Consider the following 25336-nt stretch of genomic DNA (forward strand, 5'->3'; position numbering starts at 1 on the left):
AAAAGAAATGCATAAAACAAAATACAAGAAACGTTTTTTGTGGATTATGGAATTTAAAACGAAAAAAGATACATCAGATATAATTATATTTAATCTAAAATGTCTTTATTTTTACAAGCAGCTGTTTATTTTTATGGCAAGGTAACAAATATTAAAAATACATTAAAATACAAGGAGAACAAAATACTCAAATAAAATGACAGAAAATGTACAACATTCACAGAAACATTGTGTAAAAAAAAAGAGCAATCAAGTGAAGATACACATTCTTGCAGCATCAACTTCCACTTCAAAATTATCCTAAGAAAAAAAGGAGGTATAGGTTAGAAAAAAAGCCACATTATTATTATTCATATATAAAATAATAATATATTATTATTTTAGGTTTTATTAATGTTAAATGTGTATAAACATAAGGCCTACCTTGGTATTTATTTCCAAAGAATCCACTCAATTTGTATTTGCCTTCCTTTCCTGTTAAAAATAACCAACTTTTAAATGCACAAAGTTAAAAAATATGGCTAAATGGAGAGTAAGCAATTACTGAGAAACCTGTTGATTTTTGAAATCACCAAAACAAACATGCCCGCTCCGCCCCACCAAATTCACAAACACACTACAGCACAGGCACCTCCCCCCTCATAAGTGGACACGCCCCTTACTGCTGATTGGCTACAAGTGAGTTTTGGTGCTCGGTCTGATCCACTTTTAACCGTGTTTCTCAGAAATCGCTTAATGCACCATTAAATTGGTGGAAAAGGTTACGTAGCTTATTGCGTTGACAACAATATGATAAAAAATGTTATTAATAAATTTATAGTTACACAATAATAATAATAATAATAATAATAATAATATGAATAAGAAACTATTCTGAAATGATTAATATAGTTCATTAATCTAGCTGTTGTCAGTTGCAATGCAACTCTGCACAATAAAATAAAATATGTTGATAACAAAGAGTGCATTTATTAGCATCTTACCTGTCTGGGAGTCGCCATTGGGCTGGATGTGGAACTTGAGGTGCTGCTGGATGTGGATCTGTTGTGGTGGTGCGGGCTGCAGCATTAGAGTGGGCAGCTCAGGCTGAGGGATTATGGGTGAGATAGGAACAGCGTACACATCAGGCACAGAGACTGGGACCGTTGAGGAGCCGTCCAGTGAAAGAGTGGCGTCTACTGAGGTGACAGCAGGGATGTGAGGAGCGGGGCCCACAGTGGGAACACCAGGAAATGAGACAACTGCAGGACAGTCAAGAAAGACATGATGGAAAGGTTGGATTTAAGTTCTCTCGATATATTTGAAATGGAAGAATATATGGGACGATAGTTCAACAGCAGCAGGGTTAGACATTTTTGGGTTTGAGACAAAAATGCCACCAAAATGAACAAAAATGTCTTGCAAATTCAAGATTAACTGGCAAAAATGCCCCTCTACAATTCAAGTCAATCAATTACGACTGTTGCGATTCAAGTGAAATCATTTTACAGCATTGTGCATTATAACCAATCACATTTTTGTTGATTTTATAAATGCAATAGCCAATCAGAGGCGTTTAGATTATTCACGGCTGACAACAGCAGAGTCTTGTTCAGTGTGCGCTGAATTCTGATGCTCTCCAATTCTCATCATACACAACAAAGTGCAGATATAATGTAATACATTCATTTTGCAGTGTAAACAGCTTAGTGATTATAATACTTTTTGCGATTAGAGACGCTTCAGAGATGGAGACGTTTTTTTTTCTGTAGATAGTTATTAAAACTGGGAATAAACTGTTATTGTTCATGCTACTATTGTATTTGTATTGTACTACTATTGTTCAAGTATTGATTTTCTAATGTGTAATAAGCAATAAACTAATTCACAACCACCAGCTGGAGTGCCCATGATCTTCACCAGAGGACACTCTTTCCATCTGCTTTATCTCATCATGAACTAAATTTCCCATAGTCCATTGCCTGGACTCATTGTGGTTTGATTACTTCCACCTGTGTTTCATTATCTGGTCAGCTCTGTCTATTTAAACCATGTGTATTCACTCTTACTTTGCAAAGTCTTGTATGCGTTACACCAGAGTTCGCAACACCAATTCAGAAATGGTTCTTAGCTTGTTTCGTCTGTGTAGCCATGATATATGATGTGCCATATCCTCAAACACAAATGTTTGTGTATTATATCAATCAAAATTAATAGTTATTATTACAATATCAAGACCAATTGTCAACAATAATGATTTTTCATAATATTGCAGCCTTGCCCTATAATGAGTTTTTTTATTTTATAATTTATGTAGGCTTTTTATTTATGCAATTATTGTGTAAATACATGTATGCCACCTTTGAGCAGCATTAAACAGTGTACATACAAATAAATGCTGTCAGATGCAGCCTTAGTTCCACCTTTGCAGTGTAAAGATATTGCCCTTTATGGAAAAGTTCATTTCTGACCCTGGTTGGCACCATTATTAAATCCTGCAATTATATATATATTTACATATATATATAAAATATATCTGTAAATACAGGATTTACAACATTCAGAGAAGCAGAGTTTTGAACATTACTTTTACCTTCTGGTTGTACTCTTCCAATTGTATAATCCCCAGTTCCTTGAACAAAGAGGGTGAGAGATGTTTATATGCAGATTTACACACTTCATTCTGGTAGATATACATAGTGTAAAAAAAATGCTTGTACCATATTTCTCGATGGATTGTGCATTTGCATCTCCAGCTCCTGGAGCATCAGGATGGGGTGGAACCTCTCCATCTCCTGAATCAAGCACAAACACACCGAATCAATGTGTGAATATGGAATAAGATAGACGGCAGCAAAGTAGTCAGTGGAGGCACAGTGAGCTGTTATACTCCTAATAAATATTACGGTGACAGCTCTATACAGGCCAAACATGAGGGAAAACTATACGAGAAAAACTTTGCTCTAATTCTCCTCATCCTCGTCTGCGTCCTTCAGGGGCCTCCATGTTTTCTTCCATATGACAGCGAGCTGTCTTAGTGTTCTTTTGTGCATGTGGTTCAGTTCAGTAACACGACCAGTTCCATACCTCGGCACCACTTTTCCATTATTTTTCTATGTAAACATGTGCTAGAAGGACGTGTTTGACTGTTGCACTCGCGTTTTGCATCTCACGCATGATACAGTGTTCTAAAAACGCAGTGCTCAAGTTAAAATAAGTTCAAGTTTTAAGACATCTCGTGACCTTGCGGTTTTTACCCATTCCATTGCTCGCTTCTCGCATTTTTAAAAGCAAAAGAGTGTTGTGTGAACCAGCCATAAGGCTTGCAGTGTGAACGTTTTTTTGTTGTTGTTGTTGCTCATATGTGACTCGGATCTGTTTTTGTCACGACAGTGTAAACAGCACAAACTACATGGAATCTGATCTTTTCGATTCTGATTTGGGCCACTTCCATATGTGGTCCTAAGTCCGATACAGGTCTGATGTTTTGCAATGTGACCTCAGTCTGAACAGTCATATCGGAATTCATGAGATTTTTACGTCAACATTCGTCACAATTCTGCGCACATGGGAGTCACTTCAAAAGTTTTACATAGCTACCTGAAGTTATCAAGAAAGTTGCGAGAGGTAGTCAGTGAAGGACAGTGATGTGTCGGAGTATTACACGACAGCTCTATATACAAGCAAAACATCATAAATGTTTAAAAATGCTGCTCTTTTTTCCGCAACCTTGTCTGTCTTTTTTTTTTTTTTGTGCTGGGCAACAATTAATTGCATCCAAAGTTAAAGTTTGTGCTTACATGTATATGTTTGTGTACTGTGTATAATTATTTTGTATATATACACTATGCATGTATATATTTAAGAAATATATTTTAAATTATATATAAATCTAAATATTTTATATAATATATAAATCTAAATATTTTATATATAAATAACACATTTTTCTTAAATATATTTCTTAAATATGTACATGCATGTGTGTGTATTTATATACAAAATAATTATATACAGTACACACATATATTATGTAAACAACTTTTATTTTGGATGCGATTAATTGCAATTAATCGTTGCCCAGTACTATTTTTTTTATATTGCCTGTGCATTAATTCGCGTGCAAAACCCGTAATCGCTTACTTTAATGTCCTGCATGTTCACTTCCTGCTGCGTTAAGTCTTTTTATCATTCTTTTGCATATACAGATTAGTTCAGGACCATGATCTGTTCACACTGGAATCTGATTTTACACATTTAAAACAACAATACCAAAAAACTCGGATCTGAGCAATACATTGGAAATGAGTATTAAGACTTGCAGTGTGTGAACGTAGCAACTGATTTCATTGGTGATTGCTTTTAGTGACATGGTCAACCCTCAAGTTTTAAATGGCCGCAGGCTATCTAAAACTAATAGATATAATTGACGTCAAGTGGTTCTTTGACTTTAATACACACAAAATGTGATTATTTCGCTTATACCATGATCATTTGCATGGCTAATTTAAAGCAGTTATTTGTGTTTACAGCTCAAAATTTGACTGAACAGAGACAAATTACAGTAGTTATATTTAGTAAATAAAAGTAACAGTACTTCTATTTGTTATTTTATCTATGGGTTGGAATTCTAAAGTAAATTAAAGTGCAGGAAGATTACATTTATTTGAATTTGAGAAAGAGACAGTGTGGGAATTACTGCGTCTGTGCAGCGTCTCTATAGTGAAGTTTAATTGCTTCCAAAACAGCAAAGTTATCACCTTGTTGCTAAAAAAAGTAATGTAGCTTTCAGTAGCAAAGCTATTTTATTTATAAAATTCACAGGACTGCAGTTCAAAATAAGGTTCTGTGCTTTTGTTTTTTTTGTTTTTGTGTGTGCGCAATCTTACCTATATATAAAATTTCTTTTGATCACTTCAAAAGAAGCTGTATTTTTGTGTGAGCACATCAAAATAATATGAGAGTAAGAAAAGTTATCTTTGTGGGTAAATGTTTCCCTCGCCGTGGTGGCTTGGAATTCCAATGGGAATCGTAAATAAGTGTTTAGCAGTAGGTCAGATGTCCAGATATCAGATATGCATCTCCTTTAAAAAACCACAATTGCATGTGGCTCAGTACAGATAAGAATTTTTTCTTAAAAAGTACAAAAAGTAAAAAATACCAGTGAACAGAGCCTAACTTAAATGAACATAGATATCTGAACATCTCAAAATACAACTAACCATATTGGTCAATGGATTTCTGTCCGTCAATCTCAGGACCTTGATGCAAAGCCTCCAAGCTTCTGTTTTCTAAAAAAGAAAAAGAAAAAAAGGATTAAATGATAGCATTAAAACTTCTGAGTTTGAATTCAAATGATAACAATCTCTTCATTTAACTTATGGAATTACATCAAAGTATTTCAATAGTTCTTTTTTGATTAATAAATGGTGTACTAAATAAATAGGAGTTGAACGTACCATCAACAGACTGGCCATCAGTCACTGGGCCAAGGAGTTCATATGACACTGCTGGATTACCTGTAAGCCATACAGTGATTTTATCAAGGGTAAGTACAAAACAATTACTACTTTCTCGTTAGCCTAACTGTATGCCGTTTGACAATTCACATACAAAGCAATGATGAAGAGGATCTTTAAACTAGAGTATCAATAAGTAAGTTAAAAAAAATTGCACCATAGTTAGCATCGCCACCGAAACTGAGTGTTTCTGAGTTATACAGGGATTCTGGAGAACCTACAGAGAGTAGAGAGGATGGACATACCTATCAGTACAGTCATATTATGACATTAGGGGTGTTGTCATTTAATTATCTATAAAAAAAATAACTCACCTTCACCATATTTTCCAGACACAGTATCAGGCCTGAGATCAAATGGCTGACCACCATATTGAAGACCCTTTTGTCCTGAGAGAGAATTACAGTAAAACATACTCACTGTCATAATTTGTAGAAATAAGACAATATGAGTTGGAAAAGAAATTACAGTCACTAAATTTGCCAAAGTATTTGTCACTATACCATATCCACGTGGCTGCCCATTGTAGGGTAACCCTCCAAAATCTGAAAATAAAGAAACTTATATTTTACAATATCTTCAAAAAAGATGTGCTGTATGATCAGATAAAATTATGTATTAACTTACCATATTTACCAGGGGACTTGGCAACAGATTCAGGCAGTAAAGGCTGAGAGTTGTATGGTAAAGTGCCATGTCCTATTTTGGGGCCAGAGAACAGAATTATTATATATATATATATATGTATTTAACAGCATTCTATATAATGTTTTAAGATGCAAGGGTTCCCAATTGTCGTGTCAGCTGATCAAATATTGACTTAGAGTAGAGATCTTAAATAACATTTTTAAACTTTAATTTTGTAAAATTTAAATATTTCACCACTAAATGTGTTTTATCGCAAGTAAGTAAATGTTCATTTCTACCTCAATCTGTAGTGCAATGCTACAAACTGCCAGTCAACTGATAAATGCATACAAAAAATTATGAAAAAGTGTAAAGGAATATCAAAGCATCTAATCTTCACCGTATTTTCCTAACGCTTTAGGATTGTAGGGTTTGGCTCCATAGTGCTGACCATCATTGCCTATGAGAAAGATGCACATTAATCCATGTGTCCAGTCAGGATTACAGTTAGGGTCAATACTAACTCAAATAAAGATAGCATACCATATTGTCCAGAGGGGTTTGTTTGATATCCAATGGGGGAACCACTAAATGGAAGTCCGCCAATTCCTGTAAAAATACGACCTTGCTTATGAAAACTGAGTAAATGTAAGTGTGCAGAATTAGAGTCGTTTTAAAACGAGCTGATAGGATTTCTCAGACTAACCATATTTCGCTTGAGATTTTCCCTTAAATCCTGTTGGTTGCTCACCTTGTGGTCCAGCTATCAAGGTAACAGAAAAGAGTAAATATTAATGATATATAATCAAACTGTTTCTTCTAAATGTCTAGCACAGAAAACAAGAGGGCAAAAAACTAACTTACTACACACAAATTCAATTAAACAGGTCTTGTGAAATGTAGCATACTACTGTGTGAAACGTTTATCGTAGCATATGGCATACTGTTTCACTTTTTTATTAAATAGTAGGCAGAATAAAGTGTTTACTATATTAGTAAGCAGAACTACCGTCTGAGTCACAAGGGTAAAGAAAGTATTGTAATTATTCACAGAGTCACGGAAAGGACTAAAGCATATATTATTATTATTTAATAAATGCATATGTGAATTGTGTCCATGTTAAAAAATTATATTTGAAATATCCATGAAGTAATATTCCAACCTGGATTTTTCTGTTTGTTTCCATAGCCTCCATAACCTGTAAAGACGGCAAAATGAAAGACACATTTTTCATAATTTTAGACAAGCAAAAAGTTTTAAACAGATATAGACATTGCAAAGATGAAGCGAAATAATAAGTCATTATAATTACAATAAAATGTGTTATGTAATGATTTACCTGCTTTGTAGCCATTGTTCATACCATGAGCTGGATAACCACCCATTCCTGCTTCGAAGCCTAGTGAAATATTTTTATTCAAAGTGGTTAAAATGCTGTTATGGTTATATGGATAGTTAATGTTTATATGGAATTTAATGCACCTGGTTGTGATGCAACTGCTCCTTTTCCATTTGGATACCCTGAAAACCACATTTTTAGTTTTAGATTGAATGCTTACCTTTTGCTTGGTCTTCACAACTGTTTAGAAGTCAAAGCAAACTGACATGGACCAAAATGGACACCAAAATCTCTTATTTTTATTGAATGGTGTCTTTAAAACATTACGATTTTTGGTAAGCATTGCCAATCGTTTTATAATTTATATGACAATAAACAAGTGGGGGGAAATGAGAGTTCACCAGCACTTGGAAGTTTGACCCATTGTCCATTAGGTTGTCCTCCAGGTCCACAATCTAAAAAAAAAAAAAAATCTACAATGAAATAGTTTGTTATTAATACAAATGTAGTTTTGGGTTAGAAGAGCCCAGCTAATTTAATGTGATTTTATTTTATATCAATGGATTATTATTTAGGATTTACCAGGCTTTGAAGGTATAGCTCCCTGCACCTGTCCATTTGGTTGTCCTAGACCAGTGAGTTCTGTAGAAAACAAAGAAGTTATCAATAAACTAAATTTAAATAAACTATAAACAATCAACTAAATTAGTTGTAATACATGCATAATGTATTACAGAGCGAATTGTTAGGAGAATGATTCCAAAAGAAATTCAAAACCCAATTTAAAACTATTTTAGGAAATATCTTTATGGTTGTGAATTAGTTAAATGTTGCAGAAGGGGTATAGCTTCAAGCTGTTATATGATTTCAGGATATGATTTAAGATTTTAATTTGAAACCATAAAAGTTTACCAGGATTTATCATTGGATTCTTCCTTTGAGGCACAGGCTTGTTTGACTGAATCTTGAAATGTTGCATCTCTGGAGTTGATTGAGCTGATTCTGGCACTAGAGGCACCTGTGAAGAAATACTGTCTTGTGGTAACACTGGACTTATCTTTTGTTCCTGTGAAAGGACTTGTTCCTGCTCTAGTGCGACTGTCTGTGATGTTTGAGGAATGGGAGCTGATTCTGCAGAAATTGATTGAGGGACTACTGTTGCAACTGGTTTTGGTTTATAAGCTTTACTAGGTTTATATGAACCGGGACCTTGCATAAATGGCTTTGGAGCAGGCCAAGGTGCCATTGAGTTGGGGGATTTGCCATGTGGATGAAGATTTTGTCCCTTTGTTTGTTGCAGAACTGATGGAAGGTCTTTAGTTTGTTCTGGAAGTAATCCTGTATTTGGCTCACGTCCAGATAGTGGTAAAAAGCCCTTGGTGTTAGATGTTACCGGGAGATGACTTTGTCCTTCAGGGCTTAAAATCTTCCCTTTAGGTCCATTTCCACTGGAAGCACCCTGTTTTCCAGTTGTTACAGGCATATAACCTAGAAGCCAAAGCAATTTGACTACAAATTTACATTTACAAGTCAATATGACAAACTTGCATGCCGAGACATAACATACATTTCTAAATGACAGAACTTCTATTCATGTCATGTGGAGGAAGTAAATAAAATCCACTTTAAATAATCATGATTTTACCTGAATTAGCTGCTTTATAAGGTCCTTTTGTCATATAGCCAGGAACACCATAACCTATAGATCACAAGATATGTAATATGTTATAACTGAAGGTTTTACATTAGACGATGTAGTTTGTTTGTTTCAAACTGGACCTAAAATTCTGTACACTTGAAATATGTAGAATATGGTTTTAAAAAGGTAGAATATTAAAAAACAACAGATACAACACGTGTCAACATACATATAGTGCATTACCCCTAATAAAAACTTAAATAATATTAATTATTAATCTAAATGGGACTACACTTGGCTTATAAATAAAGAATTCACTTAATGCAGGGATATCTCATTCTTTACAGTGGCTTTGAACACTGCTTATCCAACCTGAATTTAGAGCCAAAAGATATGTTTTATAATAGTAATGATGTCATTCTATTTACCATTAGGTTTGTCTCCTTGTCCATTTGAGGGTCCAGCTTTAGCACCATATCCTTTGAAGCAGATCCAACAAACATAAGATTTAAAATAATACAGAAAAATCAGACAAAAGAAAAATAAATGCACACTATATGCATTACACAACTTTTTAAAAAAATGTTTTACCTGGTTTAGGTCCTTTGGTTCCACCATTGGGATATCCCATATTTTGAAGAGAAGAGCCTAATTAGAGAAAAGTACTTTAAACTAGTGTAATATCCTCAGTTCTTTTAAGAAATCAGCATTATCCACACTGTAATAATTGCACTAGAGCTGGTGACATCCAGTGTATTACCTGTATTAGGTTGGTTAGCTGGTCCCTTGGTTCCACCACTGGGATACCCCATATTTTGAAGTGAAGAACCTAGTTAGAGAAAAGTACTTTAAACCAGTGTAATATCCACATTCAGATTTCAGTATTATGCACATCATAATAATTACACTGTAGAGATGGTGACATCCAGTGTATTACCTGTATTAGGTTGGTTAGCTGCACCTCCATTAGGATACCCTCCATATCCTGAAGAGAACCAATCCCAAATTAGTTTAGAGGTTCTCCAGTTACCTCAAGTTTACAATTAAGACCTTTATGGCTTTACTCATAATACACAACCCTTCCACCGGTAACAATCATTAATCTAAATGGGGCTACACTAGAGTTGGTTTTTAAATAAAGAATTCAACTAATGTGCAATCAAATGTGTGTAGATATCATATTTTAGCTCCAAAAGCAGCCTATCCAACCAGATTTTAGAGCCAAAAACCATGTTTTATAATAGTAATAATCACATGCTCTTTACCATTAGGCTTGGCTCCATGTCCATTTGAGGGTCCAGCTTTAGCACCATATCCTTTGAAGCAGACCCAACACACATAAGATTCAAATGATACGGAAAAATCAGACAAAAATAAATAAATAAATAAATAAAACAACATGCACATTACACACACAAAATTAGTTTACCTGGTTTAGGTCCCTTGGTTCCACCATTGGGATATCCCATATTTTGAAGAGAAGAGCCTAATTAGAGAAAAGTACTTTAAACAAGAGTAATATCCTCAGTTCTTTTCAGAATTCAGTATTTTCCACACTGTAATATTTGCACTAGAGCTAGTGACATCCAGTGTATTACCTGTATTAGGTTGGTTAGCTGCACCTCCATTAGGATATCCTCCATATCCTGAAGAAAACCAATCTCAAATCAGTTCGGAGGTTCTTCAATTACCTCAGTTTACAATAGAGGCCGTTAGTGCTTTATCCCCTAATAAACAATTCCTCCACCAATAATATCCATTATTAATTATAATTATTAATGGGGCTGCACTACAGCTGGTTTATTAATAAAGAATTCAATGTGTAATCAAAGGTGTGTGAATATCATATTATACAGTGGCTTCTAAAACAGCTTATGCAACTTCTAAAACAGCTTATCCAACTATTTTAAAGCCAAAACTATAGCATGTAATAATCACATGGTATTTACCATTATGCTTGGCTCCTTGTCCATTTGAGAGTCCAGCTTTAGCACCATATCCTTTGAAGCAAACCACATACACAAACGATTTTGAATAATACTGAAGAATTATGCAAAGGAACAAGAAATACACACTATATGCATAACACACACAATAAGCGTTTACCTAGTTTAGGTCCCTTGGTTCCACCACTGGGATACCCCATATTTTGAAGTGAAGAACCTAGTTAGAGAAAAGTACTTTAAACCAGTGTAATATCCACATTCAGATTTCAGTATTATGCACATCATAATAATTACACTGTAGAGATGGTGACATCCAGTGTATTACCTGTATTAGGTTGGTTAGCTGCACCTCCATTAGGATATCCTCCATATCCTGAAGAAAACCAATCCTAAATCAGTTTAGAGGTTCTCCAGTTACCTCAGTTTAATAATACAGACCTTTAGTGCTTTACTCAAACAACTACACCAAGAATAATATAGATTATTCATCTAAATGGGGCTACACTACAGTTGGTTCATTAATATTTTTTTCAATCAATGAAGATTAATCAATGTGAAATAAAGATTTCAATCAATGTGCAATAACATAAAAGGTGTGCAGATATATAGTATATATTACAGTGCCTTTAAACATGGCTTATCCAACCTATTTTAGAGCCAAAAAAATGTGTTATAATAGTAATAATGTCATGCTATTTACCATTAGGCTTGACTCCTTGTCCATTTGAGGGTCCAGCTTTAGCACCATATCCTTTGAAGCAAACCCAACACACATAAGATTCAAATGATATGGAAAAGTCAGACAGAGGAAAAATAAATTCACACACAATACGCATTTACCTGGTTTAGGTCCCTTGGTTCCTCCATTAGGATACCCCACATATTGTAGAGAAGAGCCTAAATAGAAAAAATACTTTAAACCAGTGTAAAATCCAGTTTCTCAGTTACCTCACTTTACAATTCAGACCTTTAGTGCTTTACCTCTAAATAAACAACTTCTCCACCAATAAAACAGATTATTAATCTAAATGCCGCTAAACTACAGTTGGTGTATAATAAAGACATTCTATTAATGTGTAGTCAAACAATAACATATCACGATCAACCAAAAGTTTTGTAATACAATTTATTCTAAATTTACCAAAAAATATAGGAACTGAAACCACACATACACAAAAAACACTTAGCCTACTCTGTATGGCCTTATGATCGTGTTAAGTTATATATCATCCTAACACGACTAAATATATTGAACTTGAAGTATGTTGCATTAATTGTATTATATAGTCCATTTATAAAATTATATAGTACAATTATTAAATAATACAATTTAACTTAATCTTAAATGCATTCCATTTTTACAGTTTAACAGTAAGAAAAGGGGCGTTATAGCTTCAGCTGCGAGGTTTCTCTGAATAACGCAGATACACGCATGTGTACAGCTGGCTCAAGATAGGTCTGTAATCTGGGTCTGTATAAAAGGTGTTTATTGTGAGAACTCGGGAGAATGGCACACTAGGCATTGCTCGAGATTGGGCGAGAGCTCTTCAGCAAACAGCGGGAAGTTTGACTTGAGCGATGAAATGCTGTAAGGAAAGCATGTGCGGAAATCCCTTATGGAGATGGTTTGGGCTTGTTTTATGCAAATGACTAACCTTGTGAATGCAGCTGCTCGTTTAGAATAGCTACTCCAAATTTACTAAAATCAGAACGATATTAAGAACAAATTCATACTTGTATTGACGGGTTGTGAATTAGGCTAAGATTTTTCATGAAAAGTCCTGCGCGTACTAATACGAAATAATCTACGCAATTATTAGTGAATGAGACCCATTGTCATGCTATTTACCATTAGGCTTGGCTCCTTGACCATTTGAGGGTCCAGCTTTAGCTCCATATCCTTTGAAGTAGACCCAAACACATACGAATCAAATGACATGGACAAATCAGACAAAGGGGAAAAAATACACAACATACGCATTACACACACAAAAATAGTTTACCTGGTTTAGGTCCCTTGGTTCCACTATTTGGATATCCCATATTTTGAAGAGAAGAGCCTAATTAGAGAAAGGTACTTTAAACCAGTGTAATAGCCCCAATTGACTTTTCAGAATTCAGTATTTTCCACACTGTAATAATTGCACTAGAGCTGGTGACATTTTCTGTCTCCTTTGCTACCTCATCATGAACTCCATTTCCCAGTACCCATTGCCTGGCTCATTATGCGTGATTATGTTCAGCTGTGTGTGATTACCTTGTTTAGCTCTGCCTTTATAAGCCCTGTGTTTCCACGCATTAATTGCAAGTCTTGTTTGGGTTACAACTGAATTTCTGAGCATTCTTTTCAGGTTATTGGTTTTGATATTTTGTTCTTTGGATTACCTTGTTTGCCTGTGTTTCTTGGACCTTGTTTTATGTTTTTGGATTGTTTGCACGTTTTTGACCCTGGGCCGGTTTATGAATTATGACTGGATTACCCTAAATAAAAGCTGTGTTTAGATTTTCAACCTGTGTGTGTCAGAGAATATTGTAACAGCTGGTGCCATCCAGGGTATTACCTGTATTAGGTTGGTTAGCTGCACCTCCATTAGGATATCCTCCATTTCCTGAACAAAACCAATCTCAAATCAGTTTAGAGATTCTCCAGTTACCTCAGTTTAAAATACAGACCTTTAGTGCTTTATCCCCTAATAAACAAATCCTCCATCAATAATATACATTATTAATCTAAATGGGGCTACACTAGTTGGTTTATTAAAAAAGAATTAAATTCATGTGCAATCAAACATATCATATTTTACAGTGGCTTTGAATGGGGCTTATCCAACTGGAATTTAGAGCCCCAAAACGTTTCTATAATTGTAATAATCACATATTATTTACCATTAGGCTTGGCTCCTTGTCCATTTGAGGGTCCAGCTATAGCACCATATCCTTTAAAGCAAACCCAACACACATATGATTAAATTGATATGGACAAATCAGACAAAGGAGAAAAAAAAACACACACACAACATATGCATTACACACACACATAGTTTACCTGGTTTAGGTCCTTTGGTTCCACCATTGGGATATCCCATATTTTGAAGAGAAGAACCTAATTAAAGAAAAGTACTTTAAACAAGTGTAATATCCTTAGTTATTTTCAGAATTCAGTAGTTTCCACTGTAATAATTGCACTAGAGCTAGTGACATCCAGTGTATTACCTGTATTAGGTTGGTTAGCTGAACCTCCATTAGGATATCCTCCATATCCTGAAGAAAACCAATCTCAAATTAGTTTGGAGGTTCTCCAGTTACCTCAAGTTTACAATACAGGCCGTTAGTGCTTTACCCCCCAATAAACAACTTCTTCACCAATAATACAGAGTATTCATCTAAATGGGGCTAAACTAGAGTTGGTGTATTATAAAGAAATTTAACTAATGTGCAGTCATACTAAATGTGTGTGGATATCATATTTTACAGTAGCTTTGAACGCAGCTCATCCAAATGAAATTTAGAGCCAAAACTGTTTTCTAATAATAATAATAATAATAATAATAATAATAATAATAATAATAATAATAATGTCATGCTATTTACCATTAAGTTTGGCTACTTGTCCATTTGAGGGTCCAGCTTTAGCACCATATCCTTTGAAGCAGACCAAACACACATAAGATTCAAATGATACAGAAAAATCAGACAAAAGAAGAAGAAAAAAAAACACAACATACGCAGTACACACACAAATAGTTTACCTGGTTTAGGTCCCTTGGTTCCACCATTGGGATATCCCATATTTTGAAGAGAAGAGCCTAATTAGAGAAACGTACTTTAAACCAGTGTAATATCCTCCGTTCTTTTTCAGAATTCGGTATTTTCCACACTGTAATAATTGCACTAGAGGTGGTGACATTTTCTGTCTCCTTTGCTACCTCATCATGAACTCCATTTCCCAGTACACATTGCCTGGCTCATTATGCGTGATTATGTTCAGCTGTGTGTGATTACCTTGTTTAGCTCGGCCTTTATAAGCCCTGTGTTTCCAATCATTCGTTGTGAAGTCTTGTTTGGTTACAAATGCAATTCTGAGCGTTCTTTCCTGGTTCTTGGTTCTATGGTCTTGATCTTTTGCCTGTTCTTTGGATTACCTTGTTTGCCTGTGTTTCTTGGTCCTTGTTTTATGTTTGGATTGTTTGCACGTTTTTGACCCTGTGCCTGTTTATGAATTATGAATGTGGATAACCAATAAAGGCTGTGTTTGGATCTTCAACCTGAGTGTGTCAGAACAGATTGTAACAGCTGTTGACATACAGTGTATTACCTGTATTAGGTTGGTTAGCTGCACCTCCATGAGGATATCCTCCATTTCCTGAACAAAACCAATCCTAAATCAGTTTAGAGGTTCTCCAGTTACCTCAAGTTTACAATACAGACATTTAGTGCTTTATCCCCTAATAAACAATTCCTCCACTCATACGTTTTTAATCTAAATGGGGCTACACTGCAGTTGGTTTATTAATAAAGAATTAAATTAATGTGCAATCAAAGGTGTTTGTATATCATATTTTACAGTGGCTTTGAATGTGACTTAACCAACTGGAATTTAGAGCTAAAAACTATGTTTTATAATAGTAATAATAATCACACGTTATTTACCATTAGGCTTGGCTCCTTGTCCATTTGAGGGTCCAGCTTTAGCACCATATCCTTTGAAGCAGATCCAACACAAATAAGATTCAAATGATATGGAGAAATCAGACAAAGAAAAAAATATGAACATTATACGCATTACACATAACTTAGTTTACCTGGCTTAGGTCCCTTGGTTCCACCATTGGGATACCCAATATTTTGAAGAAAAGAGCCTAATTAGAAGAAGAAAAATATTTTAAACCATTGTAGGATTCTCAGTTCTTTTTAGAATTCAATACTTTTCACACTGGATGTCACCAGCTCTAGTGCAATAATTACTGTGTATTACCTGTATTAGGTTGGTTAGCTGCACCTCCATTAGGATATCCTCCATATCCTGAAGAAAAACAATCTCAAATTAGTTTAGAGGTTCTCCAGTTACCTTAGTTTACAATACAGACCTTTAGTGCTTTACACCTAATAAACAAATTCTTCACCAATAATACAGATTACTAATCTAAATGTGGCAAAACTACAGTTGGTGTATTATAAAGTGCAGTCATACTAAATGTGTGCGGATATCATATATTACAGTGGCTTGAAACACAGCTCATCCAACTGGAATTTAGAGGCAAACACTGTTTTGTAATGGTAATAATGTCATGCTATTTACCATTAGGTTTGGGTACTTGTCCATTTGAGGGTCCAGCTTTAGCACCATATCCTTTGAAGCAAACCCAACATGCATAAGATTCAAATGATATGGAAAACTCAGATAAAAGAAAAAAAATGAACACAAAATATGCATTACACATACACAAAAAATATTTTACCTGGTTTAGGTCCTTTGGTTCCACCATTAGGATATCCCATATTTTGAAGAGAAGAGCCTAATTAGAAAAAAAAAAAAAAACTTGTTTGTGTTAACACTAGGTAATGTATTATCCTCAGTTCTTTTCAGAATTCAGTATCTTTCACACCGTAATAATTGTACAAGAGCTGGTGACATCCAGTGTATTACCTGTATTAGGTTGGTTAGCTGCACCTCCATTAGGATATCCTCCATATCCTGAAGAAAACCAATCCTAAATCAGTTTGGAGGTTCTTCAGTTCCCTCAGTTTGCAATTTAGACATTTAGTGCTTTATTCCCTAATAAACAACTTCTCTACCAATAATACCGATTATTAATCTAAATGGTTCTAAACTACAGTTAGTATATTATAAAGAAATTAAATGTTTGTGCAGTCAAACTAATGGTGTGCCGATATAATATATTTTACCGTGGCTTTGAACACGGGTTATCCAACTGGAATTTGGAGACAAAAACTGTTTTATAATAGTAATTGTTTTATAATAGTAATAATCACACACTCTTTACCATTAGGTTTGGCTCCTTGTCCATTTGAGGGTCCAGCTAGAACATCATATCCTTTGAAGCAGATCCAACACACATTCAAATGATATGGAAAAATGACAAAAGGGAAAAAAATACACAAAATACGCGTTACACACACACACAAAATTAGTTTACCTGGTTTAGGTCCTTTGGTTCCACCATTGGGATACCCAATATTTTGAAGAGAAGAGCCTAATTAAATAAAAGTACTTTAAACTAGTGTAATATCCTCAGTTCTTTTCAGAATTCAGTATTTTCCACACTGTAATAATTGCACTAGAGCTGGTGACATCCAGTGTATTACCTGTATTAGGTTGGTTAGCTGCACCTCCATATCCTGAAGAAAACCAATCCCAAATTAGTTTGGAGGTTCTCCAGTTACCTCAGTTTACAATACAGGCCTTTAGTGCTTTATCCCCTAATAGACAACTCCTCCACCGGTAATATAGATTATTAATCTAGGTAACACTTTACAATATGTCTTGTTTGTTAACATTAGTAAATAAATTAACAAACATTAACTAAAATAGAGCAATATATTTTTACAGCATTTATTAACCTTTGTTAAATGTTAGTTATTAAAAATGGTCATGTTGTTTCTTTTGATCTTACAATTGTATTAGTGAATGCTGAAATTAACTAAGTATTATTTATTTTGTTCATGTTAACTAATGTGACACCTTATTGTAAAGTGTTACCTCAATCTAAATGTGCACAAAGTTTACCTGGTTTAGGTCCCTTGGTTCCACCATTGGGATACCCTGTGCATTGAAGAGAAGAGCCTAATTAGTGAAAAATACTTTTAGACTTGTTTAATATCATGAGTTCTTATCAGAATTTAGTACTCTCCACACTGTAATAATAACACTATAGAATCAAATTTATTTAAACATCCAATATAAATCACCTGTATTAGGTTGGTTAGCTGCACCCCCATTATGATATCTTCCATATCCTGAAGAAAACCAATCTCAAATCAGTTTAGAGGTTCTACGGTTACCTCAGTTACAGACACATTATATACACTCACCTAAAGGATTATTAGGAACACCTGTTCAATTTCTCATTAATGCAATTATCTAATCAACCAATCACATGGCAGTAGCTTCAATGCATTTAGGGGTGTGGTCCTGGTCAAGACAATCTCCTGAACTCCAAACTGAATGTCAGAATGGGAAAGAAAGGTGATTTAAGCAATTTTGAGCGTGGCATGGTTGTTGGTGCCAGACGGGCCGGTTTGAGTATTTCACAATCTGCTCATTAACTGGGATTTTCACGCACAACCATTACTAGGGTTTAAAAAGAATGGTGTGAAAAGGGAAAAACATCCATTATGCGGCAGTCCTGTGGGCGAAAATGCCTTGTTGATGCTAGCGGTCAGAGGAGAATGGGCCGACTGATTCAAGCTGATAGAAGAGCAACTTTGACTGAAATAACCACTCGTTACAACCGAGGTATGCAGAAAACCATTTGTGAAGCCACAACACGCACAACCTTGAGGCGGATGGGCTACAACAGCAGAAGACCCCACCGGGTACCACTCATCTCCACTACAAATAGGAAAAAGAGGCTACAATTTGCAAGAGCTCACCAAAATTGGACAGTTGAAGACTGGAAAAATGTTCTGATGAGTCTCGATTTCTGTTGAGACATTCAGATGGTAGAGTCAGAATTTGGCGTAAACAGAATGAGAACATGGGTCATCATGCCTTGTTACCACTTTGCAGGCTGGTGGTGGTGGTGTAATGGTGTGGGGGATGTTTTCTTGGCACACTTTAGGCCCCTTAGTGCCAATTGGGCATTGTTTAAATGCCACGGCCTACCTGAGCATTGTTTCTGACCATGTCCATCCCTTTATGGCCACCATGTGCCCATCCTCTGATGGCTACTTCCAGCAGGATAATGCACCATGTTACAAAGCTCAAATCATTTCAAATTGGTTTCTTGAACATGACAATGAGTTCACTGTACTAAAATGACCCCCACAGTCACCAGATCTCAACCCAATGGAGCATCTTTGGGATGTGGTGGAACGGGACGTTCGTGCCCTGTATGTGCATCCCACAAATCTCCATCAACTGCAAGATGCTATCCTATCAATATGGGCCAACATATCTAAAGAATGCTTTCAGCACCTTGTTGAATCAATGCCACGTAGAATTAAGGCAGTTCTGAAGGCGAAGGGGGTTAAACACAGTATTAGTATGGTGTTCCTAATAATCCTTTAGGTGAGTGTAATTGATTACAGAAAAGGAAGTTGACTAAATAAAAATCTATGTACCTTGTTTGGTTTGTGTCTTGGTCGCCCTACCATTGGTGTATCCTGCAGAAAGTGAGGTGAAAATGTATTATATACTCAAACCAGGGCTCTGTTCTTCATACCTCACTTGATTTATCAGAGATTATATTTCATAAACCAGACCTTAATATACCATATCTCTAATCATGATAATCATCTCAATGCATTATTACCACTACTATTATTCATTAATAATATTGTTTTCAATGATTTTTCAAATTTTTATATGTCTCTTGAAAGGAGCAGAGGCTAGGACAGAGTGCCAGTATCGACTGCATAAAAAAACTCAAATCTGGATTACACCACCGTGTTTTTCTTTACTGACTTTGATAACATTTTCATTTCGACCCTGGTAATAGTATAATATAAATTTAATCCAAACTGACAAGATGTCTTTAAAAAATACTACATGCAAAAAGAATTTTCCTCCAGTATTTGAGTTCTGTCCCTTAGCAGCAGCAGATCCAGTGCCATAACCTAGAAAACAGTTATCAAAATATTCATAATGCAAACAGAGAGTAAATACTAATGTGGTTAAAGGATTGTTGCTAAAGTGTCTCCAGACTGTTTTACATTTCTAAATTTCTTTAGCAATATCAAATGATAGTTTACTGCCAATTTGTCAGATTTTGTATTGAAAATAAGCAGTGCTAAATCTTTAGATTTCATTTAAAACTGACTGGTGGTGTTTGAAAGAGAAAACTGGTTCTTCTGATACTGCCTAATAAAGGCTATGTAAAAATAATTAGCAATTTACATGCACCCCAGCACCCCATACTATCTTACAACCATACCTGTCATAAATACATTTTACTTCCACTTAGGAAGGAAAAACAAACAAACAAAAAAAACATTTTAACATTAACATTGTAGAACTATTTGGTTGGTGTACAAATGTACTTCATTTGACAAGATATTGGTGGTGTAGTTTATTTGGTTCTTGATATTTACCCCAAAACTGACCACAGTATCCTAAATTCTTCAGAAATATACCATTTGTGTTCCACAGAAGAAAGCAAGTAAAACATAAGACCTGCAGGGTGATCTAAAAAGAAATGGTATCTGCAAGGATTTCCAGTCAGGATTTAGACCGCACCATAGCACTGAGACAGCTCTCATTAGAGTCACAAATGATTTGCTCTTATCATCCGATCGTGGTTGTATCTCTCTATTAGTGTTACTTGATCTTAGTGCTGCATTTGACACCATTGACCACAACATTCTCTTAAATAGACTAGAAAACTATGTTGGCATTAGTGGAATTGCATTAGCATGGTTTAAATCATATTTATCTGACCGCTATCAGTTTGTAGCAGTAAATGAAGAGATGTCTTATCGATCACAAGTTCAGTATGGCGTACCACAAGGCTCAGTACTAGGACTGCTGCCGTTCACTCTGTACATGCTACCTTTAGGAGATATCATTAGGAAACATGGAATTAGCTTTCACTGTTATGCTGATGATACTCAGCTCTATATTTCTTCCAAACCTAGCGAAACTCCCCAATTCACAAAATTATCGGAATGCATAGTTCATATCACAAATTGGATGACTAGTAATTTCCTACTACTAAATTCTGAAAAAACAGAGATTCTAATTATTGGACAAAAAACTTCCACAAGTAATAACCTAGAATACCGTCTAACACTTGATGGCTCCTCTGTTAAGTCTTCGTCGTCAGTTAGGAACCTGGGTGTGCTCTTTAATACCAATCTTTCATTTGAAAGTCACACGTCTAGTGTCTGTAAAACCGCATTTTTCCATCTTAAAAATATATCTAAATTACGTCATATGCTCTCATTGACAAATGCGGAACAACTAGTTCATGCGTTCATGACATCAAGGCTAGATTATTGTAATGCTCTACTGGGTGGTTGCCCAGCACGCTTAATAAACAAACTACAGCTAGTTCAAAACGCAGCTTCTAGAGTTCTTACCGGAACCAGGAAGTATGACCATATTAGCCCGGTTCTGTCAACACTGCATTGGCTCCCTATTAAACATCGTATAAATTTTAAAATATTGCTGATTACTTACAAAGCACTAAATGGTTTAGCTCCCCAGTACTTGAGCGAGCTCTTAACGCATTATAGTCCTTCACGTCTATTGCGATCTCAAAACTCTGGCCAGTTGATAATACCTAGAATATATAAATCGACTGCTGGCGGTAGATCCTTTTCCTATTTAGCACCAAAACTTTGGAACAATCTTCCTAACATTGTCCGGGAAGCAGACACAGTCTGTCAGTTCAAAGCTAGACTAAAAACACATCTCTTTGACCTAGCATTCACATAACACTCTATAGCCTTCTATAATTCGATATTAGGCTGCTTAGATTAGGTCAGCCGGAACTGGGAACACTACCCTCATATCCTGATGTACTCGTTACATCATAAGAAGAATGGCATCTACGCTAATTTTAGTGTCTTTGTTTATCCCGAGGTTTTCCCGCAGCCTGCTGGATCCAGGCCGTTTCCAGATCTGACGAAGGACTTTCGCCTGGACCTGATGACAATGCAGTGCTGAAGTGCCAACTAGCCTCTCCCTATGGAGGATCCCTATACCACTCTACAGATAAAGCTTTGTGGAATTTTTCGGTTCGCGTACCTACCCAAAGTGATAAGATAAAATAAAAATTCTGCATCAAAATTTATAGACAAGTAGTTTGTTTAGGCATGGTTTGTAAGGAATTACAAACCTGCGCACATATATTCAAACGCACATAACTATAGAATCAATTCTTAATGCGCATTAGAACGCCATCAGCGTCTATCACAGGTTCACGTTTAAAGTCTGTTTAGAGAGAACGGTGTCGTCTTAGCGGCCCCTAATTTAATAACAAATGATCATTTAGACGGAAGTGAATCAATCAAAACTAACTTTAGCTGGAAAAAACATTTTTCAAGAGCCACTATAAAACCAAACCAATCTCTGTTACCTTAAATTATATGTTTATCTCTGTAAAGCTGCTTTGAAACAATCTACATTGTTAAAAGCGCTATATAAATGAGGATGACTTGACTTGACTAATCTTTAAGAGAATATTAAGATAAGACTTACCTAGACCAGCTCCTTTTTGGGGATGAGTGCCCATTAAATTACTGTAGCCTTCAGACAATATTAAACAGACTTTTTAATGAAAGTAAACGCACTATGACAACAGTTTTTTATGCTGAAACAAAACACAATGGTGCACATTCTTAATGGGTACATTTGCACAATCTGTATGCACAAACCTAACACACTGACACATTGAGATTAAACTCACCCCCATAAGATGGTGCTCTGTAGCCGTTCCCGTTCCCAATCCCTGTAACAATAAATGACAGGAATGTATTGCAATTAGAGAGTTTCTCTCTCACACACACACACTCGTTGACACAATGCAATATCTAGCTCCTAACCCTACAAATTACAATGAAGCACCTAACACGAACCCTTACTCTAAATCTACCCTTAACATAAGTATAACCTTATCCCTAAAACCAAGTCTTGACCCTCAAACAGGCCTTACATATAACTCACTTTAATTGCAATTCGTTACCCCATAACGCTGTCTTTAAAGGGGTCCCAGAAAGTGAAGACCAGCCAAAATGTCCTTACTTTACGGTCTTTGTCCTCACTACGATGGTTTAAAACTCAAACTCACAAAATAGTTCCTCTGATTTTTAATAGGTCCTCACAATAATAGTTATACACACACGGTTTAAAACTCAAACCCACAAAATAGTTATTCTGATTTTAAACAGGTCCTCACAAAAATAGTTAGTATTTAGTAACACACACACACACACACACACACACACACACACACACACACACACACACACACACACACACACACACACACACACACACACACACACACACACACACACACACACACACACACACACACACACACACACACACACACACACAACCTGATTATGTACTTAAAGTACAAGCAAAAAAAAAAAGCTCATACCATATGGTGAATGACCTCCATATCCAGGCTTATTTTGTGCACTTCCAGAAGCACCTGAAAGACAACAGACAGGTGTATGATGATTTATTCAATTTTCGGAACTGATTCACTTCATTATATTATATATATTACATATCACATACTACATTTCATGGTTTGGGCTTACCTGTACCTTTGTTTACAGGATAACCTGATAATAAAAAGAAAAAAATGTAAACAAAAATCCATCCATCCATACATCCATCCCAGAGAATCCAAATTAATCAACGAAATAAATTGTTCAAATGTACACAAGTATATCAATAGACAGAAAGATCCTTGTTAAAGAAGTTTCCTTGATTTATGTAAATAAAATGTAAATAAAATTCATTTTATAAAGCAGTAAACAAAACTTCTGTACATGCACACAAATAGATATGCTAAATATGAAATATTTCAGAAAGCTAAAAATAAAACATTAACTGAGTTATTGCATCACATTTTATATGTTATGGTATATTTATTCACAAAAGTTCAAAAACCAAGTATATTAGAATAAATTCTGTTCTTGCTTACCATTTCCTTTCATATTTACGAAGTTGCTATTTGGACCCACACCATAACCTGAAAATACAGATTTATTGGGTTATCGCATTTTTCTAAGCTGAATATTTGCAATACCAGAAAATCATGTTAAAAATTGCATGATAATTTCACAGACTTGGATAGTTCAGAATGACTAACGGAAATAGCCATGCACTGAAACTGTTGTTTAGTGTACATCAACATAGAAAGATTGATATTACCTCCTGGTGGCATTTGTACTGCACCGCCATTTGGATTTTGAGGTTGGTACCCTTAAACAATAAAAAAAAAAAATTTAATTTTTTTTTTTACAGGAGGTTATCCTCTGACATGACAATGTACTGTACAATATTTAATTGAACTTAAAGAATCACAAAAATCAATAAAAAAATTTAATACAAAAATGAAATGTCAAACAAATATGAAATTTATGGAAGCTCTATTGTTGGTTCAGAATGTATACAGACACGTCACATATTCTGTTCAATACAGCATTGCTATATAAAACTATAATATATCGATAAATTGCTTTATACTATACTTCTGTCATTTGAAGTTAATGATGGATCTACTATGAAACTGTTTCCATTAACTATTTTCACAGGTAACGTGAACTAATATAATTGCTGCATCTTACAGTACTGTTGTCTAAATATCTTACACACATAGGGGAACAGGCAGTTTCTGGAGACAGCAGGGGCAAGAGAATAAGTTGAGCAAGTCTGTGCAAGTAATAAAATGATATTCTCACAGGGAGATGTTAGATTCAGGCATTGCAGGGGGAACTCGCTCTGTGATGTTAAGAAGCCCTTGGCAAGAAAATGATGTTTCACAAAATACTAAGAAATTTCAGGAACTGAAATGCACAACAGATCTTGGATGTTTAATTCTGAGGGCAAATTTGATTATTAAAAAAAAAAGTTTATTGAAAAATTTTGTATGATCAGTAAATAAATAAATAAATAAACAAATAAATTATTTGCATTTAAAAAAACCACAAAAAAAAATCACCAAAAGTTAATTTAACCTTGTTAAAGTTATGTATGAATTTATAGGATTCTGTAAGTAATCCTCATATTATATATTGCCGACTGTACTATCAAGTTTATTTTTCTGAATAAACTTTATAAATAAAGGTAAAATCTTCACTCCAATTGATTTTTCCCCACCATTTGGCATTTCCCCCCTCATCTGCTGAAATTACTTTTTATACAACACACATTGTTTCTGTTACTGTCCCAACCACGAGTATGAGGGACATGATTGGGTGTTTGTTGCTAAGCATCCAGCCATAACATTCGAACACAGCATTGTTTCACTCTGTACAAGTTTTGCACCGCAATGTGGGATTAACACCTTAAAAGCTGTGCAGGGTTTAAAGGGATAGTTTAACCAAAACTGGAAATTCTTTCATTTACTCACCCTCAAGTTG

The 25336-nt window shown here is 35.2% G+C and overlaps 1 protein-coding gene across 1 annotated transcript; it reads right to left on the bottom strand.

Annotated features, from left to right (window-relative positions):
• Nucleotides 1–49: 49 nt before the first annotated feature.
• cmn (calymmin) lies at nt 50–23908 on the bottom strand. The gene is made up of 51 exons (XM_077205758.1): nt 23896–23908; nt 23507–23530; nt 23341–23394; nt 22642–22683; nt 19355–19396; nt 17799–17834; nt 17378–17410; nt 17209–17265; nt 17056–17091; nt 16698–16745; nt 16510–16566; nt 16350–16400; nt 16026–16073; nt 15853–15909; nt 15701–15751; nt 15366–15413; nt 13937–13987; nt 13612–13659; nt 13054–13110; nt 12900–12950; nt 11891–11947; nt 11751–11801; nt 11211–11267; nt 11054–11104; nt 10703–10750; nt 10534–10590; nt 10370–10420; nt 10042–10089; nt 9696–9752; nt 9533–9583; nt 9111–9164; nt 8378–8953; nt 8048–8107; nt 7867–7920; nt 7609–7647; nt 7466–7525; nt 7289–7324; nt 6832–6888; nt 6669–6734; nt 6526–6585; nt 6126–6197; nt 6002–6043; nt 5813–5887; nt 5656–5715; nt 5439–5498; nt 5202–5270; nt 2700–2774; nt 2573–2611; nt 984–1241; nt 424–474; nt 50–300 (listed from the first exon to the last, which is right to left on the bottom strand). The coding sequence occupies exons 1-51, from the start codon at nt 23906–23908 to the stop codon at nt 296–298; spliced, it is 3300 nt and encodes a 1099-aa protein (XP_077061873.1). The 3' UTR covers nt 50–295.
• Between the last annotated feature and the right edge of the window lie 1428 nt (nt 23909–25336).

Source organism: Siphateles boraxobius, unplaced genomic scaffold (genome assembly GCF_051911475.1).
Source record: "Siphateles boraxobius isolate OS27281-9 unplaced genomic scaffold, OSU_SipBor_1 55, whole genome shotgun sequence".
Taxonomy (NCBI): Eukaryota; Metazoa; Chordata; class Actinopteri; order Cypriniformes; family Leuciscidae; genus Siphateles; species Siphateles boraxobius.

What these genes read in the sequence shown, in the direction of transcription:
- cmn (XM_077205758.1), bottom strand. An exon ending in AGCTAACCAACCTAATACAG is followed by an intron (nt 16,567 to 16,697) that starts GTAATACACTGG and finishes TTTTCTAATTAG; the next exon opens with GCTCTTCTCTTCAAAATATG. An exon ending in ACAAGGAGCCAAGCATAATG is followed by an intron (nt 10,751 to 11,053) that starts GTAAATACCATG and finishes GGTTTTCTTCAG; the next exon opens with GATATGGAGGATATCCTAAT.